At 37.3% G+C, this 19016-nt stretch overlaps 1 protein-coding gene and 1 long non-coding RNA gene across 20 annotated transcripts in view; one reads left to right on the top strand and one right to left on the bottom strand.

Annotated features, from left to right (window-relative positions):
- cadps (calcium dependent secretion activator) overlaps positions 1–19016 on the top strand; it is a 445008-nt gene that overhangs the window by 338640 nt on the left and 87352 nt on the right. For 11 of the 18 annotated variants that reach the window (XM_062969662.1, XM_062969668.1, XM_062969666.1 and 8 more), the window contains 4 exons: positions 897–1053; positions 3507–3648; positions 10668–10814; positions 15259–15414. In XM_062969662.1, the coding sequence (XP_062825732.1) occupies positions 897–1053; positions 3507–3648; positions 10668–10814; positions 15259–15414 (602 nt within the window). The remainder of the gene's footprint in view (positions 1–896; positions 1054–3506; positions 3649–10667; positions 10815–15258; positions 15415–19016) is intronic. The other 7 variants (XM_062969670.1, XM_062969676.1, XM_062969674.1 and 4 more) reach the window with 1 other exon arrangement.
- Positions 1–19016, bottom strand: part of LOC103279515 (uncharacterized) — a 97533-nt gene that overhangs the window by 56322 nt on the left and 22195 nt on the right. For both annotated transcript variants that reach the window (XR_506845.3, XR_001730565.2), the window contains exon 2: positions 14186–14312. This is a non-coding gene — a long non-coding RNA (uncharacterized LOC103279515). The remainder of the gene's footprint in view (positions 1–14185; positions 14313–19016) is intronic.

Below are 19016 nucleotides of genomic sequence, written 5' to 3'. Positions count from 1 at the left end.
TTGACAGCACCACTCATATTGCATGTTCTTAAGCCAGAAGTGGTTTTAAACACGCGTGCATGTGTTCCAGCACATTCACATCTGAGTTATGTATGATGTGAATGTCACTTCAGAGAATTGAACAGTGAATTCTGAAGGACCCATGCGCATGATGATGAGTTACTTCACTGAGATTTTTTGGTTTTCAATTTTAGATTTATTTCCTACCATGTTCACATCCTGGTTTGATTGTGCATGGTTTTTCTAACACCGTCGCTCTAAAATTGGGCAATTTTATTTTTCCAATTCAGTGAAAGAAACTGCTTTAAATTACTTTTAAATGCAATATGTAATATTAAGGTAGGTGGGTTTTTTAATCCACTGCTTGACTTTGAATTGTATATGTGCGGATCCCATGCCCATCCCATGCGGATCCCTTTACACTATAATAATCTGAATCAATGATTGAGAACATTGTGGGAAAGAAAAACAGAAAACCCACAAACACAGTGAAGAAACTCCCAGGTGTAATATATTTCAGAAAAAGAACTAGTTTGCCCTTCTAGTACATAGCATGATCCAAAATAAATTATGTGGGTTATTGTAAACTGAACAGACATATCTTCTTGATTGCATTCAGATATGTAGAACACTACAAATCTGATCCCACCCTCCTTAAGAATTGCTGCCTATGGTAGCAGATGCTTAATGGATATAGTTTGCTTCTTGCACCAATCTTTAGTGTGCTAGCATTTTGTACCCCTGTTCTCTTTACAATAAAGCTAGTTTTCTATAGATTGTTCATTAGGCTATTTTTTGAAAAATGCCTGCTGAACATGGATCAAGGTTACTTTGGTTAAAAACAGCACTAACATGGTTTCCCCTCTCTTTACTCTTCTCTCTCTGGCATTTTGAAGGCATTTGCGTGGTGGTCTGACTTAATGGTTGAACATGCGGAAACCTTCCTCTCATTGTTTGCGGTAGATATGGATGCTGCGCTAGAGGTCCAGCCCCCAGATACCTGGGACAGCTTTCCACTCTTTCAGCTCCTAAATGATTCCCTTCGTAATGATTGTATGTATTGTATTATGGGCATTTACAGTTCTTTCTTGATAAACCAAAACCGTTGGTCTAATGACAATTTTTCCCCCTCTGTTTTTTTATATTCTTTCTCATATATTCATTCTGCTTTAAATTATATTCTGTCATTTGTTTGACCTTCTTGGTGAATTTGGAAGAAAAACGTAATTGTATATTCATAGTCAAGAAAATAACAGAAATAATGGATGTGCATATAAACTCTTGTAAAAATGATATCGAACTTTCATAACCCTACTTTAAAAGCAGCTCTGCCCACACAATATAAACAAATAACACAATCAACCATGATGCCTTTTCTTCATTTGGCTGGTACTGCTTGTTAGTAGTTTCCAATAAGATGTTCTGCAAGCTGTAGAAGTAAATACCAACTTGTGCAACATTTCTATGGAAGATCCTTTTTTATATCAGAAAACAAGCAGTTGCAGCAGTTTTTCAGAAAAGACTATGCAAAGAGTTGGCCGTGCTTGTGTTCTGGTATCTAAAGTCATTCTGAGTCACACGCTAGGGAAGAGGAATGCACTTTAAAACAACCAAAAGTGGGTGCGTTTTTAAAGCGTAAACTCACACAAGAAAATTACAGCCCTGAGTTTCCAATGCCAAGTTAAATACGTGTGGATCCCCACTCCTTTGCCGTTTCTTATCTGAGTTCCTGTTATCACTTACTGACCTCCTGGATATCCAACTTATGTTGGTGATAGAATTCAGACAGGCAAAGTTAATATCAACACTCTATTCAAGCACTCTTGAGTACTGGAATCTCAGGATGTTTATATGGAAGAATAAGCAGGCTTTCTAGCAGTCATTTAGGTCATTTATTATATCCAACCATAGATATACAAACATGTGCAGTCTCCATAGGGGAAAGCATATATATTTCAATGTCTAGGCACATGTCTTTTATCATATTACACTGTATTGCATTTCGAACATCCATTACATTACAATATATGGCAAGTCAGACTGTTGCAGCCTTCTCTTCAAATATTGCAGCCTGCAAAAGCAGTCTAGTTTTTCTCTCTTTCCAGTTTCTTTTAGTCTCTCCCCAACCTCCTCCCAGTCTGTCAACTATCCTATTTGATCCAATCACATTGACGTGCTGATTGATCTCCATTTATGTAAACAATTCTACAATCAGATGATTGGAGATAATATAGTTTACTGACCTTACTTTGGTTGCTTCCCATCAAATTGCATCAACCATTGTATCTACTAGATGAAGATCATTATAGCCCAAATGTTCTAGATATATTCTTAACATATTTACAACTGAGTAGGTGTTCTGCCTAGACCTAGACTACTGAGTTTCCAATAAGACACACATATAGCAATTGCCTTCTGCATAGTATTTTATTCCCTAAAAATTATATTCTGTAATCTATATGTTATATTTCCAGGCTATGAAGCTGGCAACCAGATCAGTCCTTCCTTCATTCTCTCTCTTCCCTATATTCTTTGGAAGGCCATGTGGATTCAAACATGCCATCCAGGAACTAACAATTAGTGATTTTGAAAACGGATCTTTGTTGTGAGATCTCTCCCTACCCACCCCACCTCTTGACAATCATAGTTCCATGGTAACTTACATGGGTTTGTTCTAAAAAGCCCCACCAGCTGTCCTTCAAGATTTCTGTCATTCATTTTTCCTCTTAAAACCACCTTCCTTTAGACAGACTGCAAAACATCAGCTTGTTGAACGTAACACAGATTAAAGGCATCTCTTACTTGGTCACCATGATCCAAAGAAATAGCCTGTTTACATGGAGAAGAACAATATGTATATTCAGAGGCCAAGATCAAGTGGTGTACTTCGATATCCAGCACTAGCCAAACTGAAGTTTTCTTCCCTACTTTTTCCCTTCTACAACCCTCCATAGCATCAAAGGTCTAATCCAAAGCAGGTTTTTTTTAAAGGGCCTTTCCTGGGGTTTAAATTGCAGACTACATGGCAAAATAGCACACACATGTCATAGAGGGTATACCAATTTTTTTAAGAAAATAGAATTTGGAGGATTAGCATTTGATGAAACTGTATTGCATATAGACCTCAGGCATAGTTGCCCACCCTTGCATTAATATAATAACCCATATAAAGTCACACATATTTTGCTGCTTCTCTAATTTACCATCATGTATATCAAAGTATTTTAGTGCTTTTCTGCCCAGAAATGATTACACACCTGATTTGCTACTCATTAAGCATAATAATAATAATAATAATAATAATAATAATAATATATTTATAACCCGATCCTCTCTCCCTGAGTCACCTAATGAGTACAACTTTACATGTTTTAATGAAATTATTATTATTATTATTATTATTATTATTATTATTATTCAGAAATATATCATGTGAGATAAATATGACTGTTTTGGAATTGCTGTGAAAGATTTCTTATATATTATTTATTTGTTATTTATTCTAGATAATTTGTGCAATGGAAAATACCACAAGCATCTTCAGGACCTATTTGCTCCACTTGTTGTTAGATATGTTGATCTCATGGAGTCCTCAATTGCACAATCAATTCACAGGGGCTTTGAGCGGGAGTCATGGGAGCCAGTAAAGTAAGGAAACCTTTGATAAAATTGGAGTATTCGAGTACAAGAGGACTCATGCACAGATGAATTAGTAAAATATTAGATGCTCTGTGAATATTGTCTATTTTATGCTAAAAACAATGCCCTTTTAAGAACTGATAAGATATTTTGTAGTATGTTCAGAACTTTTATGAACAAGATACTCTATACAGTGGGCCCTCTGTATCTACTGGGGTTTGGTTACAGGACAACTCATGAATACCAACATCCATGGAGGCTCAACCCTCATTACATACAATGATGTAGTAAAATGGCATATTTTATATAAAATGGCAAACCACTCAAAAGAGTACTTGAAAGAATCCGGGGACATGTGAAATATTGGGAGGTTACAGCAAGGTATGACTGTAGTTCAGTATAATGCTCAGCACATAGCAAAATCAAGGTTTGCTTTTTGGATTTTTATTCCAAAGACAGTATTTTCAAGCCATGGTTGGTTGAATCCATGGATGCAGAACCCATGGATACAGGGGACTGATTGCATTAGATGGTCTATGAATGTTTTTTATTTTCATGTTTATAATAATGTATTTTAAGATATTGATAAGACACTCCATATATTTCAGTTCAGAGTTTTCATGAACAAGATATTATAATGTATATTATGTATGGGCGACTTTGTCTTTAATAATAATTATATTTCCTTTGGCTTTGTTAAGTCCATAATACTTTAGCCACAATATTGTCAATGGCATCACCAGTATTGGTGTCATTCAGTGCAGTTACCTATGGTGTTATCTCCACAGATCTCCTCCTTTACCACACCATATCACAATATTGTAGCTAAAGTGCCAAAAAAGGGGGGGGGGGCTATTAAAAAAACAGCAGCAACAAAAATGAGTGTGCTACAAGCACATGAAGAAAAGCCATGTGATTCAAAGCATTACTGTAACTGGAAAATAATGACAATTCTGACAACAGCACATGTACATTAGAAGGTTCAAAAAGTGAATTAGCATTAAGTTTCAGCCTTTTAGATACAATATATGTAAGCTAAAGCTGTGCTTATGAAAAAGGTTTTTGTGGTTATATCTAACAGTCTAATTAAAAATAATAAATGTGTGTTGAAACACTGCAAATACATTTTATAGAAAGTCATTTTAGTGTCACCCAGAACATGTCTACACCCCCTGCACCCCTCTGGTGAAGTCACTGAATGCCATACTAGTTTCCCTCTTTGAAACAATTGATCTGTCTGCCATTTGAAGTTGTTTTACTAAGTCACCTTAACCATTTATTTGATGGCACAAGAATTCAGTAGTGATGTTTAGTTCCACAAAGCCCTGGAGCCACTTAGAACCCATACAAACCATATATTTTGCCACACATAAAGAACCTAATAAGGCGGGAAATTGTCTGTACTAATTGGAAAGATAATCGAAATGATCAAATTATTCAGGAATAAAAGAGTTCCTTTCCCCCAAGTAGTTTCACCATGAGTTTGAGTTAAAATATTGGGCAAGTGACATGATTCTTCACTACTGGGCTATGTGCCTGAGTCTGGAAGAAATAGAATTATTATGGTGTGGCTTAAACACACTGAGAAGCAACCTCCATGCCAATGGTGTAGGGAATAGTCCTATGTCTTCCACACTGGCCTAATTCTAACTTTGTTTCCATCCAAGCTTGTAATCAGCAGTGCTTTCCAAATATGGTTTTAATATTAGCTTCTATCATTCAAAATGTTGTGTTTTTCCATATCCAGTCAGACGTTATACCTAAAATGGATTTTGAATTCCTTTAACATTAATTGCAGTATTAGCAATTGTTGTATCACAGTCATTCCTAAAGTTCAAGTCTACACTTGATATCAGTTGGATAGTTCAGTAAATAGAGCATCAGATTTTTAATCTTGAGGGTCCAGGGTTCACATCCTTATTTGGGTGCGAATGACAAGTGAGCGGTTTTTCAGTAGCTTCTGTGAGATAACACTGAATCACATATCAAGAACCTATGTGGCAAATGGTATCCCATTTGTCACATTATCAAGGAGTAATGCCTCTCAGGAGCATCTGTTCATCACCTCTTGGTGCCTTTCAATCCCTACTATCCATGGTGTTCCATACAAGTTGTTGGGGAAAGTGCATCTGGAAAGGGGTTTTCTGACATCAAGAGCTTCCTGTACTTGTTCCCTCATCATGAACTACCAGAATACAATCTATCAGCTAATTTAGACTTGTACAAATATATATTTAAATCGGGGGTGGTCACCTGCCAACCTTTTGATGTTGTGGACTGCAGGTCCTAGAGGAGCTAGCCATCATAGCAAGTGGTGAGGAATGCTACAAATTGAAGCCTGATGATATCTAGAGGGTCAGAATTATCCTCCCTCAATTTAAAGCTACTTATTTAATGTTTGAGAATTCACTGCATGGAGTGTTTAGTGAGCTTACCATAACTTCAGTAGGTGTAAAACAACATTGGCAAATGTGTTTTGCTTTCTTCTTGAGGGAGCTGAAAAGGGGCTTTCAACTTTGCTTGAATAGGGAACGAAGATACATGTCATTCAGCCTTCTGCTCGACCTTCAGATCATTAGGTCAAAACTGTGCTGCTGAAATCACATTTGTGCCAGCCAGGAAAACCTATCATAACACTCTTCTAAAATAGACCTTGCAAAGTGCAGTGGAAACTTGATAACAGATCAAGCCAGAATTATATGATCTTACATTCAATCTAACCAGATGGCTGTGTACAAAAACATTGTTTATGTATATATGGTATGTATGCCATACATTACCTTAAAAATAACACAAGCCATACATGCATAATATTGCAAGATTCCATTTTTTTAAACTGTATAAATTTACCTCTCCCTTTTATTTTTTTAAACGCTTTTGAGCTTGTTCTGCAAAGCAGCAAAACTCACTAACATGAGTTGAAATGCTCTTTAAAAGGTTACACAGCTGGTAAGTGTAGGCAAAACTGTACAGGGAAAATGAATCAAAGCAAGATAGCAGCCTAAGACAGTTTTCCAAAACACTGAATATGCAAGTTGAATGTGTTCTCAATCTGATTTAATGTAAGCAGTTACATGAGGTGAAGGATCATGACAGCATTACCTTTGTACTTGTTACTCAAACTCCATAGTATGCTTCAAACGTGTAGGTATCTGTGCACTAAGGGAGGCAGTTATCAGGTTATCTTGAACAAGGATTATTAGTTCAATGGGAGTGTCACAGTATGTGCCCCCCTCAGAGAACCAGTAAAAAAAATAGTCTGCTGGTGGTTTTTTTTTCTTTTTTTCTCTCTCTCTCCTTCCTCGCTTCCTTCCTCCCTCCTTTATTTTTTGCAGAAACCTTCAGATGCCTTAATGTTATAGAAATAAAGTAATATAATTATTGACTGATGGTTTACATCGGTCTCTTAGTTAATTACTGTATTTTATGAATGTTGTTGTAATTAATTAGCTAATTGATTTTAATTGACTCGCATTGTATTATATATTTTTATGTATTTGTGTTTTACTGTAAGCTGCCTTGAGTCCCCTTTTGGATGAGAAGGGTGGGATATAAATGTTGTAATAAATAAATAAATATACTTAACACTCACAAGCAAGTATGGCTGTGACAAAGACTTATGGCAGAGGTCCTGCTTTTGGTTGTCACAGCCTTGCTGGCAGCAGAACAGTAGGAACAGCATAGATCCATATCCCAAATGCCTGTGAAACAGACCTCCTGGTAAAATAGGTTTCAGGGCCCAGTTATGAGCATGGGAATAGTGCCACAATAATGGCTATATTGAGATTATGAAGGCAGAGCAATTACAGATATGTAACTGATATGCATCTATAACTGTGATAGTGAATGCAAGCTGCACAAGAGCTTTGATGCCATGAAAAAAATTGCTTCCAGCACAAAGGAAGGGATTTTCATTTACAAGTATCTTAAAAATAAATTCTATCAGTTCTACCTTGTATTTATGTAGTGTCTTTTCTCCTAGTTTGACAATATTATACCCAACATTATTAAGCCAATCTATTATAGCTGGAGCAGGAAGACAGTTCCACTTGGTGGCCACCACACATCCTCCATCTGGAATGATTGGGGAAAGTATTATGAGATGTTCAAGAATGAAATGTAGCACAAAAACAGGAAGACATCTGGAGAAGACACTCCTGGACAAAAGTGGCTTGCAGGCATCATACAAAGAAGTCTGATCCAAAAACAGTTTTGCGTCATTATAAAGATATAATGGCTAAGTTGAAAAAAAGTAGTAGCCATGCCCAGGGACAAATCTTATACACAGAATTTTCATTATTAGTTTCAATGTAATATGTTTTTTCTCTCTTGCATATGACTGTCATTTGTTTACATCCTGAGTCATAGTTACTTTTTATTTCTCATATCTCACTTCAAGAAATATTAAAATGTGGATTTTGCAGAGTTTCTCCAATGTCACTTACATCTTGACATGGGGACAGTATGCCAATAAAGGACAGTTAAACTTGTCAAATAGTGAGCTTTTGGCCTAATCATAAAGTGTTTAAATGAAATATTAATACATTGGGTATGTAATTGTTTTTCTAAGGCTTGGGAATGGGCACTGAAGGGTGCTTTTTAGAACAAGGATTTTATTAATTAATCTTACAATGTTATGGACAATGTGATGTATATATAGAGACAGGGATATTCTCTTGAGCAGGACTGATGGTAATTAAATTATTTTGCCTGATAAAAGAAATGGCTGATATGATAATATTTTATTGTAATCTCTGGAATATGTCTGCTACAATCAGCTGTCCTTAGTGAGCCTTGTTTATGTCTTTACAATGTTTGTTTCCTGTTTTGAGTCGAAATACTCAAAAAGTGTATTTCTAGATAACAAAGTTTTGTTTCTCGGGGTCGTTGTTTTCTGGTCATGTGCGTTTCATCAGAATATGCAACTGTTCTAACTTGCAGTGTGCATTTTATATGAAATGTGTTTGCCAAATTATAAAGTATTCAGTAGAGGAAACTAGGTATATAAGCGGTTGGAACATCCTGGAATCATAGTTCTAGTTCTCATTGAAGCAATAAACATGGGTCTGGGTTGTACACATTCTACAAATAGGGACTTCCATGATTTGATGTTTCTCTTTATCATCAGGAGCTCCACCACCACCAAAGAACTGTACTTCCTTGGGAAAAATTATTAAGAGCCAAATGTCAGCATGTAGGAGCAGGGAGAAGGTGACAAATAGAAGAAAATGGATCTATTGGAATCATCTCTATTGTTTATGTTAGGCAATTGTGGAGCCCCTGGTGGTGCAATGGGTTAAACCCTTGTGCCGGCAGGACTGCTGACTTCAAAGTTGGGTTGCTGACCTGAAGGCTGCTGGTTTGAATTCGGGGAGAGTGCAGATGAGCTCCCTCTGTCAGCACCAGCTCCCCATGCGGGGACATGAGAGAAACCTCCCACAAGGATGGTAAAACATCAAACATCCAGGCATCCCCTGGGCAACGTCCTTGCAGACGGCTAATTCTTTCACACCAGAAGTGACTTGCAGTTTCTCACGTCACTCCTGACACAAAAAAACCTTGTGGAATAGGAACCTTAATTTCTGGCATTTACTCTGCTGAATTTAATAGTTTCAATAATATTGCTACATACTTATCTATGAGTATGATTCCTTAAATGTAATTAGATGTTTCTGAGTAGACATTAATTGCAGTGTAAGGATACAATCCCTTGGAGACTTATTTGAACTCGCTAAGGCAACTTTCAATGGAAATGCACTCCTTGGAGCTCAGGGCTATTGGCTAGAAGGCTACTGAAGTTTCTCATGCTATTCCTCTGTCTGGAATATCTGAAGTCCTAATTCTGTCAGAAAATTTACAGGAGTAAATTCTGTTCATTTCTCAGACTCCAATATGACATACTATACAGTGCATACAGCAGGAACCCTTTCTACTAGAAATCTTTACAAAGATTATTTATCTTTAATGGCTCAAGTATCAGAAAGTCATACTCAAACTTCATGCCGACCATAACTCAGTGACTTATTTAACTATGTGTCAAAATTAATTTCTTTATATAAATACCCAAAATGATCTAAGTGTGTAAAGATTCCTTGTTTACTTGGATGGCAGAGGCATTTGGGCATATTTATTTATTTGTATTGAATTTAAACTACTTCAAAGTGAAATCCAAGGTGGCTTTTATTCAGTTGAAAAAAGGAAACACCATTGTTTGATAGACCCAATAGAAAGAGTTTGATGGACTCCATAGAATATCTCAGCAGTGGGAAAATTCAATTCCCATCAAACCTAGGAAGAATAGGCAATGGTGAGGAGATGCAATCCTACATTATCTGGAAGTCAACATTCTACCCTGCAATGAAGGATCAGGGAGTTGGATGAAACGTGCCTATTTGGGTCATTCACGTTAAAATGAAATGCCCAAAAGAAAATGCCTGAAGTTAGTGAAGATTATTTGTAAATGTGGTAGGAACAAACACAAAGAGTCTTTTAAATATTTCTGCTAGACCTTTTAAACTGCAATCTGGAAGTAATTCCTACTAAATTCAATAGGATTTTCTTCTGAGTAGACCATGGGATAGTTCTCAGTGTAGTCATTATCATTCTGTCCTTCCGGTCTTCATTGTTCTTAATTTTGAGCTTTTAAATGTGTCCCACCGATAAATTAGAGGCTAGTTTCCGTGCTTTGAAGAGTTCTCAAGAGATGTACGTTATGTCTTTCTGTATTATTGATGTTTTAATTTGCTACTTTGTAATGTTTCTCCTTTCATTTCCGTCCTTGCTCTCTTTTTGTTTAAGCAACTTGTTATTGTTCTTTTGACTGCAGATTGCTGGGGTGGGGAAAATCCCAAACCCATTTTTAAGCCTTTCATATTCATGCTTCTCTCTAAAATGTTTTTAGTTTGAGTCTTTTGACTGTTGTCTTGCTGTGAACTTTGCAGATTTGTTTACGAGTGCCACCGTGCTTCTGCTGCATCTGCATTGTCATCGTGATGGTATTTTTTTCTTTCTGTCTGTTTCTTCCACAGGAGTTTAACCAGTAATCTGCCCAATGTGAATCTACCAAATGTGAATCTCCCTAAAGTTCCAAATCTACCAGTTAACATCCCTCTAGGCATCCCCCAAATGCCTGCCTTTTCCGCACCGTCATGGATGGCTGCTATATATGATGCTGAGTGTGTATTCAGTTCAATAGATCTCATTTAAATCCAAAAGTAATCTTGGCATGGATATGGATTGTTTATTTCTCTCCTTCATGTTTAGGTATAAAGCCGTTTCAAAAGAAGATTGACACATAGGGAAAAAAAACACAACAAAAAGCTTGACAAAATCTGGCATGCGATTCCTTATAAATTAGTATTGGTATATGTATCAAAGGCATATTTTTCTACTTCTTTGACACATGAGTCAACATTCTTGCTGGCAAAATTGTCCAGTACACATACCAAAAAATGCTGTTGCTGTATATGCCCTTGAATCTGAACTATGAGATAAGTGTTAGCAGCATGTGGGTTTAAAAAAGCAAAACAAAAATTACCTTACACTGAAATAAGCAACTGGATCAGGATCAAAAAACCAATATACAGTACTGTTATTTCTTTGATTCTAAGACACTATCAATTGTAAGACATATTCTAATTTCAGTATCACTAGCAGAAAAGGCCTTATTTATATATATTACAAAGCATCTTGGTTTTAGAGATGTGCATATGTGCATCTTAGAATGGAAGAAATAGATAATTTTATTTAATTCCTCTTTTTATCCATGATATAATGATGATGATGATGTTATTGAATAGGATTCCTCTTTAAAAACTATCAAGCATGGGAAAACTACTTCTTAAGACTACAAAGGTCCTTGGAGCTGCGATTTCAAAAAACTTTCCAAGTTGTGATTACCATCAACTATTTTAGCTTGTGGGGATCAGTCTTGTTGCAATAGTTTGAAAGCTAGATTAAGACTCAGAGGTCCCATCTACACTGCCACATAATGCAGTCACATTAGCTGGGGCATCCAAATGACACACCCAGGCTAATGCAGTTTAACCCAAGATAAGCCTTTTACTCTGACTTATACCAGGATTAAAAATAAACACTGCTCTGGTAGTGGAGACTACTATCTTGGTTCACCATGTGAGAGCACAAATGTGACAGCCATCCTGCCCTCCCTCAGCTCAGACAACCCAGGGAGATTAGATGGCAGTGCCTCCCGAGCCTCCCTGCACCACGAGAGGGGAGGGGACTTCCCCCCTCAAAGCCCTATCATATCATCATAGGGGGCAATTCAGGAACAGGGCAGCCTCCAGCAACAATAAGAAGGGTTTCTCTAATTTTGGAGGGGGAGCAGGGCTCAGGGAGGCTTGGGAAACCTTACATGCCCAGCCGTGATGATCTGACTTCATCAAGACCGGGCTGTATGGCCAGACCCTGGCCAATGAGACAGATATAGCACCCTCATGTAGCCACAATGGGACTCTAAACTGGCACTTTTGTGCCGGTTCGAGCCACATTATGAGGCTGTATAGAAGCTCCCTGGGAGACCACAGTAGGAATTCACTCTCATCCCTTAACACCCACTGGGTGACCTTGGATAAATCCCACTTTTGCGTTAAAGGAAAGCAATAGCAAAGCATTTGAGTAATTTTTACCCACAATTGGGTCATCTGAAAGTTGTCGTAAGATAGGAAAGACAAACTGCACAAAATTCCATTGTAAAGAGGAGATACCTACCTTTTCCTCCATAGTATAGCTTTGGTACTTTTGGACCAGTAAAGCTTTTCCCTTCATACATATAGTTCCATGCACTATAATTTCTTTTATGCACATTTGAAAGTTTTCAAGTTTTCCCCTTTGTGCATTCATGTTCACTAATCCTCAAGAACAAAAACTCCATTAGCATAATTTTCGCTCAAAAGAAAATGAGGACAAGATGATGACTTTGACAAGAACGCCATAGCCAGGTTTTGGTGGGACAGCATTACATTTTCCTACATGGCATTTTTTCAATTTAAGTGTGCCCCTCAAAGACAAAATAGTGTTTTATAGAGAGCCTTCATGATATCTTAACTTTTCCCCTGAAGATAAATAGTGGCTTTGAAAGGTGAGTTTAATCAAGAAACTCTTGTCATCAACCTGAATGTTAAAAACATATGGGGAAATACAAGAAAATTCTGATCCTGATTCTGCAATGTGACATCTACTTTTTGTATTAATTTTAATTAAAATTATAGACATGTCACTTCGAACATGACTTGAAATCTAAAGTCTAAAAATTGCCTAACTAATCCCTTTAGTTCAGTGGTTCTCAACCTGGGGTCCCCAGATGTTTTGGCCTTCAACTCCCAGAAATCCTAACTGGTAAACTGGCTGGGATTTCTGGGAATTGTAGGCAAAAACACCTGGGGACCCACAGGTTGGGAAGCACTGCTTTAGTTTCTGAAAAATCTTTTGAAATCAGGAATCCGTACTTAAATTTCCATCAAAAGGCCATTTCTGTGCTTTTGAAAGAAAAAAAAAAACAATTACATAAAATATTGTTACATGGAATGTTGTGTTTATTTGTGTTTAACAAAATCAAAATTACCTTTTTGGAAATACAACTCATATTCATGCTAAGATGACTTATTAAAAGCTAGATTAGAGTAGGAAGTGTATGTAAATACTAGTAACTATTTTTTCTCTGTGCATGCTCTGTGATATTGTTTTGTTTTGTTTTATTTTTGAAAAGATAAGAATCAAGGCGTCAATCTTAAGCATGCTTACTCATGAGTAAGTCTCATATGATACCTGCAATGGCACATACCCATGAGTGATGCATTTAGGATTGCAGCCCAATTCCTCTTGGAGGAGCAATCATCTTCAAACTTTACAAAAATGAAGTATGAACACAAATGCCTTCTACCATTGACATGAGATGAAATCAATTGAGATGCTGCTGTTGAGCAAGCTAGTAATTACATACCTGTCTATTGTTCTCTACTTTTAAAACAAAGCAATGGATTTTTGAAATGGGAAATGCGAAACAACCAGCACGTTTTCCCCCCAAGAAAATTCTAGAACCTGATAGTGTCATCATTGTATAATAATAAATATTATTGAATTTCTGGGCATCTAATTGCTTAAAAATAAGTTGTTTGTTTTTAAAGAAAAGGTAAAGCTTTCCAGTGTAGGTTTAAATCAGAGGAAAGTAAACTGGTGCTGAGCCAGTTGACCACTGATGTAATATGTGCTACTTCTTTGGTTAACCATCCATTCAAGGAAGTGCCTGATTCTTTATCTTTTCATGGATCTGCTCCCCAAGCTCCCTCCTACCCTTTTTAGGACTTGTTTCAATGTTTTCACCTCATTACATGACTACGTCTTATCTCTTATGACTAAGTTGATGCATTATTTGGACAATTAGAACAGGATTCAAAGAACCCTTCTTGGCATGTTGGAAGTATGGTTTTCACCTTGCAGTAGCCATGTGTGCATTTAGCTCTATCTCCCCTTCTGTAGCATTAATTCAATGCAGCTGGCATCTGTCACAATAGAAACACCCTCCTACCTGTTTCTATAGACGATATCAGCATGAACTGGTAATGCATGGTATGTAAATAAAAATCACTGTGTTAGCATTAGTGGTATGCGAGGAGTGGGATAAGCATCTCGAGGTTCCTTTGGTAACAATCATTCTGTGAAAAAATGAGAGAGAGAGAAGATAAAATGATAATAAATAGATGCATACATTTCTCAGAGTAAAATACAATCCAAAGTTTGCATTTTATTCTGCATGTAGAGGCATTAGTCACAATTGTAGCTGAACAGAAGTCTAATAAGCATCAAGCCAGGATATCCCCATCTGTATGGAAGAGCTAGGTAAGAAAATTGTACTTATTACACGAAATCTGATTTGATCAAAAAGACATGGTGAGAAGACAAATCTTAGGAGAACTCTGGTCAAATATATTGGTATCTCTTTCTTCACCAAGAATCAGAATCTGAAATAAGCTAGCGTGGTCAACCATGTCAAAAGATATGTATAAGGTCGTCTCATTGTGAATAATTCAACTTCCTTACTCTGGTTGTTTTCCAGCTGTTCAAAAAAGTGTCCTCGCTCACCACTTGTTGTTAGCACGTTTCTTGTTTTTTCCTTCTGGTGGGTAGGTGGGGAAAAGAGGGAAAAGAACAAATCCCATATTTTGGGGAAACAAAATGCATGAAACCTAAAAATAACCACATACGTGTGTGTACTGCGGTTATTACTGACAAAAGAATCCCCTTCACCTTGTAGAGCCTCCAGTTCAATAACTATGCAAACAAATGTGGTTATTGAAAAGGGCTGACTTTGTTGTTGTTGCCATATGCACTGTTTCCAGACAAATGTCCGCATATCTCCTTGTCTTCCATGTCTGACTTGGAAAGACTTGAGACAGCTAGGTAGACTAGAAAAACTATATGCTGTAAAACCTTAAATCCTGATGCTGGAGATTCCCCCGGCTTTGTTCGTGTCTTCAGTCACTGTTATGCCACATTATATGTGCAAGAACAATCTCCACATCAGGTTTCCAGAGCTCAGAGGCAGGATGTAATCTCTTTTGGTGTTGTTTTTCTTTATTATTTTCCATGTTATCCTGGCAGCAATGGATCAGGAACCTCAGAAGATCTGTTCTGGAAACTAGATGCCTTACAGACCTTCATCAGGGATTTACACTGGCCTGAGGAAGAATTTGCAAAACACTTAGAACAGCGGCTAAAACTTATGGCTAGTGATATGATTGAATCCTGTGTGAAGAGGTAAGGGTAAATATGTAATTGAGAAGGGTTCTGGATAATTAAAATGCATAAACTTTGTTTCATATCAGGTTTTCCTTAGTCATTCCTCTTGGAGTATAATAGGCTATTTTGGTCCCCAGATTCTGGCTTTGATGCAAAATCTATGCCGAGGTAGCCTTCAACTTGTCTATCAATTTATCCTGGTGATCTCATGAATTTCATAGGGTTTTCATAGGAATACTCCAGTTCCTTCCTCTGAAATACAGCATACAATACCTGATTTTCATTGGTGATCTACCATCTAAATGCCAGCAATCTAGATATTCTATGACAGTCTAGATCAGTGGTTCTCAATCTGTGGGTCCCCAGATGTTTTGGCCTTCAGCTCCCAGAAATCCTAACAGCTGGTAAACTAGCTGGAATTTCTGGAAGTTGTAGGCCAAAACACATGGGGATCCATAGATTGAGAACCACTTGTCTCGGTGATCATGGAAGAGGAAGGGGCCTTAAGGAATACAGAAGAAAATTAGTCGAGTATATTCAAATGCCCAAGCTCTCCAATGGTATAAGAGGAAGAAACAATTATGAGTTTGTTAGAAAATGGAGACTTGCCTTTGGGCATTTAAAAAAGAAAGCAAAAATTGTTTTCTAAACAACCACACAGGGAATGTATTATTGCAATAATAAGGATAGAGTTTTATTAGATACTAGTTCTATATGGTGTGATATCGTAAATCTTGAGTGAGGGGTTTATGGGCAGGGTTAGGGGGTGGGATTGGGGAAATAATGTTTGTACTTTGTTGAATTTCATAGGTTGTATGCTTTTTTCACATAACACAATTGAAAAAAAATTAATGGGAGAGGACGGTACCAAATTCCTTTATCCACCATGGCCTAATAGTCACATATGCAGGCATAATGTTCAGTTACCTTTGTGTATGTCACTACAACAATTCAATCCTGCATTTGTTTTGTTCAGTTTCCAGCTTTATTTTACTTCTATTCAATCTTGTCTTTACTGGCTCTGGGTTTTGGATGATATGCCCTCGGTTCTGCACACACAATTGTTTATTTGGACACAGAGTATTTGGGCACAGACCATTTATGCTAGGATATATTTGAATTCTTACTGGAATCAGAAAATAGCTCACAATTCAAGTGGTGACCAATGTTTTTTCAAGTTTGAAAGGGTTATGTTTGAAAAGAGCTTCCCTTATACTATGGTTAGAAGCTTCACGTTTGATTCAAAAATCAAACTGTTTTTTGGAGTTTTAAGAGGAGTTTCATAACAAGAAGATCAGTCAATGTGGGCAAGCAGACTTCCCTAAAAACAGCTTATCTGGAATCAGACAATATCTGCCTTTTAGGGCAGAATATGGAGCCTCCGGTGGAGTAGTGGGTTAAAGCCTTGTGACTTGAAGGTTGGGCTGCTGATCTGCAAGCTGCCAGGTTCGAATCCCACCAGGGGAGAGTGCGCAGATGAGCTCCCTCTATCAGCTCCAGCTCCATGCGGGGACATGAGAGAAGCCTCCCACAAGAATGGTAAAACATCAAAACATCCGGGTGTCCCCTGGACAACGTCCTCGCAGACGGCCAATTCTCTCACTCCAGAAGCGACTTGCAGTTTCTCAAGTCGCTCCTGACACGAAAAAAAAGGGCAGAATATCACGTAATAGAAGAAATGGGACTGCTGCTGAAAATATCTGTTTTCTGCCCTTTCTTCCCCTAATATAACTGGTTGAATGGTGTGACTTTATGTTATCTTTAGTTGCATAGTATTGCAGGAAGAGATTGGAAACTTCAAAATATCCCAAAAAAAAGGGAGAGGTAAACACTGGCGATCATATTTTCACCAGCAAAACTTTGTCTTCTGTTGGATCCTCATTTTGTCTACAATAAAATTCAAATGTTAATGGGAAAAGTCTCATTAGCGCTGCTGGAACTTACAGGATTTACAGAATGATTATGCACTCATTTCTAACTACCTGTTTTGCAATGAAACCTGAGGATGTGTTATGTGTTTATTTGACAAAGATGTAGCTTATAGTAGCTTGTGTGACAGTTGAGAAAAGGATAGGCAAACAAGTCACACAATGAAAAAAAATGTGTTAATTCAGTACTACTTTGGAGTCAAGCATATATCAGGCTTGTATAATTTGTGCTTAACAATGAGCATCCATAAAATTTCCTATAATTCTGTGGTTGATCTATTTGAACTAGTCAACCTCACCTCTAGATTAGCTAGTACCAGCTGTATTATAGGTTTGCATTTTTATCACTTGCCTTGATAACATTATCACACTCTTTAATTGGCATGTGAACGTATTTGTTACAATTTCTTGTCCTTTAATAGATCATAGGAATACAATGAAAATTAAAAGTTTATTGTGCTTATTATTGAACCCCAAAACCAGGAAAACTAGGATGCCTATTTGTTTGTTTGTTGACATATAAATTGGCATGATTATCTCAAAGCAAGACTAGTAGTATTTAGATGACCCTTCCTTTTGAGCAACTGCTGCTGGGTCTCAATTGCAAGTTTCTTAAAGCCATCAAATATTTTATCCCAGTAAAATTCTTCTTGTTTGAAGAGCAGCGCTTAGGCAACTTGCCCACTTGTTGTCCAACCCTTTCAACACAATGTGTTTAGATCATCCATGTTTGCATGATGCCTCCTATATTATGGACTACAGAATACAGTGAAGCCTTTAAACATTTGCATTTACCATCATAATTATTAATAGCAATGTCTTCAAACTAGGCGTGGAAAATCTCAATTTTCTTTCTAAATCCCACTTGTAGATTCTACTCATGCTGGTTTCATATTCTTTTCTAGTTATGTGCATTCATTTCCAGTTATATGCATTGGATCGATCCACATTTTAAAGTGTACACACTCGACTTTGGAACTCCCTGCCCAGGGAAGCCAGAATGGCCCCCTCCCTGCTGTCCTTTAGGCATTCAGATAGGCTTTTGAAGAAGGTTTTTAAGATCACTAGGGGCTGCTGTGATTTTATAGTCTTTTAATTATGTTTAATACTGTTTTAATACTTGCATAATTGTATACTTTAAGTTGTATTACAATGCTTTTAGTTGTTAGCCACTTTGAGTCTCCATATGGAGAGAAAAGCAGAATAATAATAATAATAATAATAATAATAATAATAATAATAATAATAGCAGCATCAACAACAACAACAACAAGACTTAGTGTCCGATGTGTGATCCATTACACAGCCAACATAGTGTTCTTGTTTGCTGTGTACTAATCTTGTTGTGTGTCTAATAATAATAGTAATAATAATAATAATAATAGAATTGAAGAAAAACAACTGGAAAAGCTGACACGATATGAGGATTTAAAGATCGAATTGCAAAGATTTTGGCACAAGCCAGTCAAGGTGGTCCCAGTGGTGATCGGTACACTGGGTGCAGTGCCTAAAGACCTTGTCCTGCACTTAAACACAATTGGCGCTGACAAAATTACCAGCTGCCAGCTGCAGAAGGCCACCTTACTGGGATCTGCACACATTATTCGCCGATACATCACACAGTCCTAGACACTTGGGAAGTGTCCGATGTGTGATCCAATACAACAGCCAGCAGAGTGTCTGCTGTGAACT

The sequence above is a fragment of the Anolis carolinensis genome, chromosome 2 (assembly GCF_035594765.1).
Source record: "Anolis carolinensis isolate JA03-04 chromosome 2, rAnoCar3.1.pri, whole genome shotgun sequence".
NCBI classification, from domain to species: domain Eukaryota; kingdom Metazoa; phylum Chordata; class Lepidosauria; order Squamata; family Dactyloidae; genus Anolis; species Anolis carolinensis.
The sequence above is the reverse complement of the archived record's forward strand: the minus strand, read 5'-3'. Positions and strand labels throughout refer to the sequence as shown.